Raw genomic sequence first — 7,426 nt, forward strand, 5'->3', positions numbered from 1 at the left:
CCTTTGGAACTTTGGTTTTCCTAGATATGGCTACTATATTGTGATCACTACATCCAATGGATTTGGATACTGCTTTCAAACAAATCTCTGCAGCATGAGATTTAATCAATACATGTTGATGATTTCATTCCTGTACTGTTTGTAACTACCCTGGTAGGTTGACTGATAACTTGAACCAGGTTGCAGGCACTGGTTACAGTTAGAAGCTTTCTCTTGAGTGGGCAGCCTGATGAAAGCCAGTCAATATTTAAATCACTCAGAAAGTATACCTCTCTATTGATATCACATATATTATCAAGCATTTCACACATGTTATCCAGATACTGACTGTTAGCACTTGGTGGTCTATAGCAGCTTCCCACCAGAATGGGCTTTAGGTGAGGCAGGTGAACCTGTAGCCATATTACTTCAACAGTATTTAACATGAGATCCTCTCTAATCTTCACAGGAATGTGGTTCTGAATATAAACAGCAACACCTTCACCATTGGCATTTCTATATTTTCTGTAAATGTTATAACCTTGTATTGCTACCACTGTATCATCAAATGTATTATCTAAGTGAGTTTCAGAGATTGTCAGAATATGAATGTCATCTGTTACCAGCATATTATTGATTTCATGAACCTTGTTTCTTAAGCTACATATGTTAACGTGGGCTATTTTGAGCACTTTTCTTCTGGGATGCTTACTTGTTTTTATTGTTTTACTGGAAAGCTTAGCAGCAGTAGATGTGCTCATGTTCTTTATGTTAGTGCAGGGTGAGCTGCACACAGTGGACTTCCTCCTCAGGCACACCGGCTCAGTGCTAACAGTATAAATCTGGTTATTAGGCACATGATTACTGTATACAATAGCTGTACGATCAGCAGAGGCATTCGGGGCAGCTAGAGGGACATTAATTAGGTTATTTACATTGTGTCTTCCAATGCCCCTAGGAAAATGTACATTTGCTGAATCATTATGACAACTCAGCGACACAATGGTAGGGATTAAATGAGCTGGACTTGGGTCATTGATAAGTCATTGTCTCAACGCAGCCTTATAATGCTGTGAAAGGATCCATGAACCCAAATGATTTGGGTGGATCCCATCCTCCTTATAATACGAGCTTTGTTTCCAAAAGGTATCGAAATTGTTAACAGAAGTTACACCCATTGAGTGTGTGTGTGTGTGTGTGTGTGTGTGTGTGTGTGTGTGTGTGTGTGTGTTTGTCCGTGTGTGTGAATAAGACAGCTATTGTTGTTGTGGGGGAGGCCAGAGGGAGGTGTTGATTTTGGAGGTGAAGCCTTTGCTGACAAGCTTCTCAAATACCAGCCCCTCGTATCACCTTGGACATAAGTGGAAGTTGGTGGCAGTAGTATTTGGCAGTCTGGGCCACATATCTAGGCTTACGGTACGTTCCTTCAGATTGCAGGCCTACCGAAGACCAGAGCAAAACAACTGCTCTTTCAGCTGTTATGGGTAGCCTAGCTGCGTGGAGAAGAAGGTGCCTTTTGTATCTTTAAGTGCCCCTTGTATCCAAGACCTTAGCATTGTTTGAATCCTTATCAAGCGGCTGATGTGGATGTGGTGTAGGAATCAAGCGCAGGACACAGAAGCTTCGTCCAACAGACTTTACTAGACGACAACAATAACGAAATGGGCCTCAACAAACCCGGAGGCGAACGATTACGCAGCAGTGCGTAAAACACCAACATACTAACAGCGCACGAAAACAGTGCGACGGTCCTAAACATACAATAGGCAAAATGAGCAGCACCAAAAGACAGGCGGAACAATTACACACAACTCACGACTAACAAAACGAGAAACTTATAGGAGACATAATTAACACTAAAAGGAAACAGGTGTACAAGGAAGACAAAACCAAACAAACATCGATAACATACAACGGTGGCAGCTAGTACTCTGGGGACGACGAACGCCGAAGCCTGCCCGAGCAAGGAGGAGGAGCAGCCTCGGCCGAAACCGTGACAATCCTTCTTAATGTAATTTGTGGATTTAAATAAATAATTTTAAAAGAGAGTGTGTGTGTGTGTGTGTGTGTGTGTGTGTGTGTGTGTGTGTTGTGTGTGTTTGTGTGTGTGTGAACAATGGCGGCAGCAAAAGGTGAAGCACATGGGATTGTTTTGAGTACATTGCTGGAAAGGAATCAAATATTGTAGTGTCATAAGATGGCGGCGTGTGGAACAGAGTTAAAAGAGAAAACCCAACCAACCTCAAAGTTCATCTGAACACAAATAATCATACACATATTTAGAGGATAAAGACTACCAGATACAGTGGGGAGAACAAGTATTTGATACACTGCCGATTTTGCAGGTTTTCCTACTTACAAAGCATGTAGAGGTCTGTAATTTGTATCATAGGTACACTTCAACTGTGAGAGATGGAATCTAAAACAAAAATCCAGAAAATCACATTGTATGATTTTAAAGTAATTAATTAGCATTTTATTGCATTACAGACCTCTACATGCTTTGTAAGTAGGAAAACCTGCAAAATCGGCAGTGTATCAAATACTTGTTCTCCCCACTGTATTAGTAGCTGCATGGCAACGGCAACGTTAGGACAACCAACTTTAGCAGTTTGCATGAAAAGAGCAGATCTAATTCAAATTAGTTTAAAATAAAAGAGAAAAGAATTTAAAACTCCTGGCAGATTAAATGGAATGATTGTTTTGGATACAGCAACCCAGAAAGTTAAGGAGATTCTGAAAAATAACGCTGTGTGTTTACGGAGCAAGAAATACCAACAACAACCAGAGCTGGTCATAGCTTATGTCACGACTTCGGCCGAGGCTGCCTCCCCTCCTTGTTTGGGCAGGCTTCGGCGTTCGTCGTCACCGGAGTACTAACCACTGCCGCCCCAATCATCATCACAATTGTCTTGTCTCGTTATCACACACACCTGGTTCTAATCCCCTAATTAGTCTGTGTATAAGTGTTCCCTCTGCCCCCTTGTCCTTGTGGGTGATTGTTTATTGTGAAGGTTAGTGAAGCTCGGTGGAGCTCGTGTATTTTGTTAGACGGGAGTATTTTCCTGTGTGCCTTGTATTTTCCAGTGCACCTGTTTTGTGCCCTGGAGTGTGTTTGACGCAGTTCTGCGTAAACCTGTATTTTTGCGGATTAAAGCCTGTGTTTCTGTGATTTACCCTCCTGCGCCTGACTCCTTCAACACCACCTCATCACAGCTTAGCACGGCGTGGCAGAAATGTCTGAATCTGAGTCGGACACCGATGATTATCCTTTTAAATCCAAGTTACATTAAGATTGATTTATAATGTAAACATAACCAAACATATGACCTGACCAATCACATTTTGTATTACTGCTCCCCAGTGGCAATAGGTGACATCCCAAAAAAACACAAACTAGGCCTAAAACACATAACTGGCTCCTAGCCTCCCATGCATAAGGCTACTTTCTGTCCCTAACACTAAAACTAAAATAAATGATTTTATAAAACTCAAACTAAATAAAATCTAGTAAATCAAGTCTAAAAACTAACTGAAACAAAACTTATAATAAACATCTATAAAAAACTAAAACTATAATAACCTTGGAGTGAGAGAGAGAGAGACAGAAAGTGAGAGGAGAGAGAGAGAGAGAGAGAGAGAGAGAGAGAGAGCCCAAACAGTGCACCTGCCGAAGAGTGTGTTCAGGAGGTTGTGAGGTTAGAGGGAAGATATCTGATTCCACCCATCCTGTTCCTCATTGAATTGCTATTTCATGCAGATAATTTCAAACAGACACACACACACACACACACTACTCACCAGTCTCTCCACTTCCTGTTCTCGTAGTCTCTCGTCTTGCTGGCGATGGTGATAGTCAGTCAGTTCTTCTTTCCCACTCAGGGAGCTGATACTGCCACTCCTCGCCCTGAACCTCCCTGGTGGGGTCACCCCTGCCCCCAGCCCCACCCCTCCCTTTCCAAACGACAGCCTTCGTTCCCCTAGTCTTAACCCAGGCTCCAGGCTTCCCCCCCTGTGCGCTCTCCCCCTCTCCCCCAGAAAGAGCTCTGGTCCTGGGGAGGCTCCGCGGCTGGCTGGTCTCTCTGGCTCCTGGAGGCTGGAGGTGGAGCTGGTGGAGGTGAGGCTGAGTTTCTTGGCCACACGGGGGCTGGAAGAGCCCCCTGATTGGGACGGTACTGTCAGGTCTGGAGGGGCCTGGGTGGGAGACTTGGGGGTGGAGAGGGAGATGGATACCTCCCCCTCGCCTTGGTTCCGGTTGTGGTTCATGTTTTGGGCCTGGCTGTAGTTGAAGTTAGTGGTTTGGTAATGGCTGTAGTTACTGTTTGTGGTGTGGTTTTGGCTATTGTTGTGAGAGGAGTTGCGTGGAGGCTCAGAGCGCCGCGAGGCCGGGGGGATGGAACAGAGCGCCAGGGCTCCGTTGTCATGGGAACGAGGTGATGACGAGGGGCAGAGGCGGGGTATTGAGTGGCTGTGACTTCCCATCATGCCGCACACAGACCCTGCAGAGTACTTCCTGGTTCGGTTGATAGGCACCGGCTCGTGGTTGCCGTGACTTTGGCGTCCCAGGCAGGGGCTGGAGGGCACGCTGGCCGCTCCACTAGTTGGAGAGAGGTATGAGGATGGGGAAGAGGAGAGGCTCTCACCACCGGCCACTGAGTTAGACGAACCTCCACCGTTCTGCATCGACAACAGGGGGGAGGAGTCTGGGTTTAGTGGGTGTCGCCCATTGCCAGGGGAGATCAGCAGGCTGTCCCGTGATTGGTAGGATTGTTTCCGGGTCACGGAGGATCGGGAGCAAGGGGGGTCGGAGCGCCGAGAGGGGGAGGGAGGGGCGGCGGCTTTGCCAGAGAGAGGAGGACGATCAGAGCCGTAGAAACGCCTAGCCTGCTCCTGATAGGCTGACAACATCGAGGTGGGTGAGGTCACAGGCGTGGTGGGTGGAGACTGGGAGGGAGCGAGAAGTAGAAGAAAATTCATTAGGAATGTAAAACCTCAACTACTATTTGAGAAGGTCCAGTCACACACATTTCCTAGGTGGCAAAAGTCTGGACGGATAATGTCATTTATCGACGTAGTAGTAAACCCCCCAACTCGCAATGCATGAAACCCCAAACTGTTCAAACTGTTCACACTGTTCAAACTGTTCAAACTGTTCAAACTGTTCACACTGTTCACACTGTTCACACTGTTCAAACTGTTCACACTGTTCACACTGTTCACACTGTTCAAACTGTTCAAACTGTTCACACTGTTCAAACTGTTCACACTGTTCACACTGTTCACACTGTTCAAACTGTTCAAACTGTTCAAACTGTTCACACTGTTCACACTGTTCAAACTGTTCACACTGTTCAAACTGTTCAAACTGTTCAAACTGTTCAAACTGTTCAAACTGTTCACACTGTTCAAACTGTTCACACTGTTCACACTGTTCAAACTGTTCACACTGTTCACACTGTTCAAACTGTTCACACTGTTCACACTGTTCAAACTGTTCAAACTGTTCACACTGTTCACACTGTTCAAACTGTTCAAACTGTTCAAACTGTTCACACTGTTCACACTGTTCACACTGTTCACACTGTTCAAACTGTTCACACTGTTCACACTGTTCAAACTGTTCAAACTGTTCAAACTGTTCAAACTGTTCGCACTGTTCACACTGTTCAAACTGTTCAAACTGTTCAAACTGTTCACACTGTTCACACTGTTCAAACTGTTCAAACTGTTCAAACTGTTCAAACTGTTCGCACTGTTCACACTGTTCACACTGTTCAAACTGTTCAAACTGTTCAAACTGTTCAAACTGTTCACACTGTTCACACTGTTCAAACTGTTCAAACTGTTCAAACTGTTCACACTGTTCACACTGTTCAAACTGTTCACACTGTTCACACTGTTCACACTGTTCACACTGTTCAAACTGTTCAAACTGTTCAAACTGTTCAAACTGTTCAAACTGTTCACACTGTTCACACTGTTCAAACTGTTCAAACTGTTCAAACTGTTCACACTGTTCACACTGTTCAAACTGTTCAAACTGTTCAAACTGTTCACACTGTTCAAACTGTTCAAACTGTTCACACTGTTCACACTGTTCAAACTGTTCAAACTGTTCAAACTGTTCAAACTGTTCACACTGTTCAAACTGTTCAAACTGTTCACACTGTTCAAACTATTCAAAGTGTTCAAACTGTTCAAACTGTTCAAACTGTTCAAACTGTTCACACTGTTCAAACTGTTCAAACTGTTCACACTGTTCAAACTGTTCACACTGTTCAAACTGTTCAAACTGTTCACACTGTTCAAACTGTTCACACTGTTCAAACTGTTCAAACTGTTCAAACTGTTCACACTGTTCAAACTGTTCACACTGTTCACACTGTTCAAACTGTTCACACTGTTCACACTGTTCAAACTGTTCAAACTGTTCACACTGTTCAAACTGTTCACACTGTTCAAACTGTTCACACTGTTCACACTGTTCAAACTGTTCACACTGTTCAAACTGTTCAAACTGTTCAAACTGTTCAAACTGTTCACACTGTTCAAACTGTTCAAAGTGTTCAAACTGTTCAAACTGTTCAAACTGTTCAAACTGTTCAAACTGTTCACACTGTTCACACTGTTCAAACTGTTCAAACTGTTCAAACTGTTCAAACTGTTCACACTGTTCACACTGTTCAAACTGTTCAAACTGTTCACACCCCTATTGTCGGCGGAGAGAAAATGTAGAAGTCCTAATGCTCATTTTCTGCAATTCTACACATTTTTCCATGGGGCGGAGATCCGTATTGACCCCGTTCTGGACTCCGTATTGACCCCGTTCTGGACTCCGTATTGACCCCGTTCTGGACTCCGTATTGACCCCGTTCTGGACTCCGTATTGACCCCGTTCTGGACTCCGTATTGACCCCGTTCTGGACTAGCCTGTTGAGTATGGCTGATCCTCCTGCGAAAGCTCTACAGCTGTCATACCTGTGTCATACTGAAGTAGGAGGGGCTAACGTCCCCATTGGCTCTCAGGCTTGTCGCCAGGGCGATCTTCTTGCGTTGTAAGGTGTCCATCAAATCACGGAGCTCTGAGGCTGAGCGCATCCCTCTGGAGCTGCCGGCCCCTCCCACCACCCCATGGCTGTAGTCACTACTAAACTTCAGATAGTCTGGAGAGAGAGAGAGAGAGAGAGAGAGAGAGAGAGAGAGAGAGAGAGAGAGAGAGAGAGAGAGAGAGAGGGGGAGAGAGAGAGAGAGGGAGAGAGAGAGAGAGAGTTGATACGTAAGACATGTTATTTAAAGTGTCCATCTTCACCATTAAGTGAATGGTGAAAAAAACATTCTTTACATTAGCAGTCCCCGTCTATTCGTTGTCTGTTTAAGCCTATAGGACTGAGGAAGAGCAGAGGTATTATTATTCTGAGAATAGCTCTGTGTATACGTGGGTCAGTGT

At 44.7% G+C, this 7,426-nt stretch overlaps 1 protein-coding gene across 1 annotated transcript in view; it reads right to left on the reverse strand.

Moving 5' to 3' along the window:
• LOC121570184 (pleckstrin homology-like domain family B member 2) overlaps positions 1-7,126 on the reverse strand; it is a 47,877-nt gene extending 40,751 nt beyond the window's left edge. The window contains exons 1-2 of the mRNA XM_045221543.1: positions 6,958-7,126; positions 3,781-4,923 (exon numbers count right to left, since the gene is read on the reverse strand). Of these exons, the coding sequence (XP_045077478.1) occupies positions 3,781-4,923; positions 6,958-7,077 (1,263 nt within the window). The 5' untranslated portion in view covers positions 7,078-7,126. The remainder of the gene's footprint in view (positions 1-3,780; positions 4,924-6,957) is intronic.
• Between the last annotated feature and the right edge of the window lie 300 nt (positions 7,127-7,426).

This window comes from Coregonus clupeaformis, chromosome 7 (assembly GCF_020615455.1).
Source record: "Coregonus clupeaformis isolate EN_2021a chromosome 7, ASM2061545v1, whole genome shotgun sequence".
Classification (NCBI taxonomy): Eukaryota; Metazoa; Chordata; class Actinopteri; order Salmoniformes; family Salmonidae; genus Coregonus; species Coregonus clupeaformis.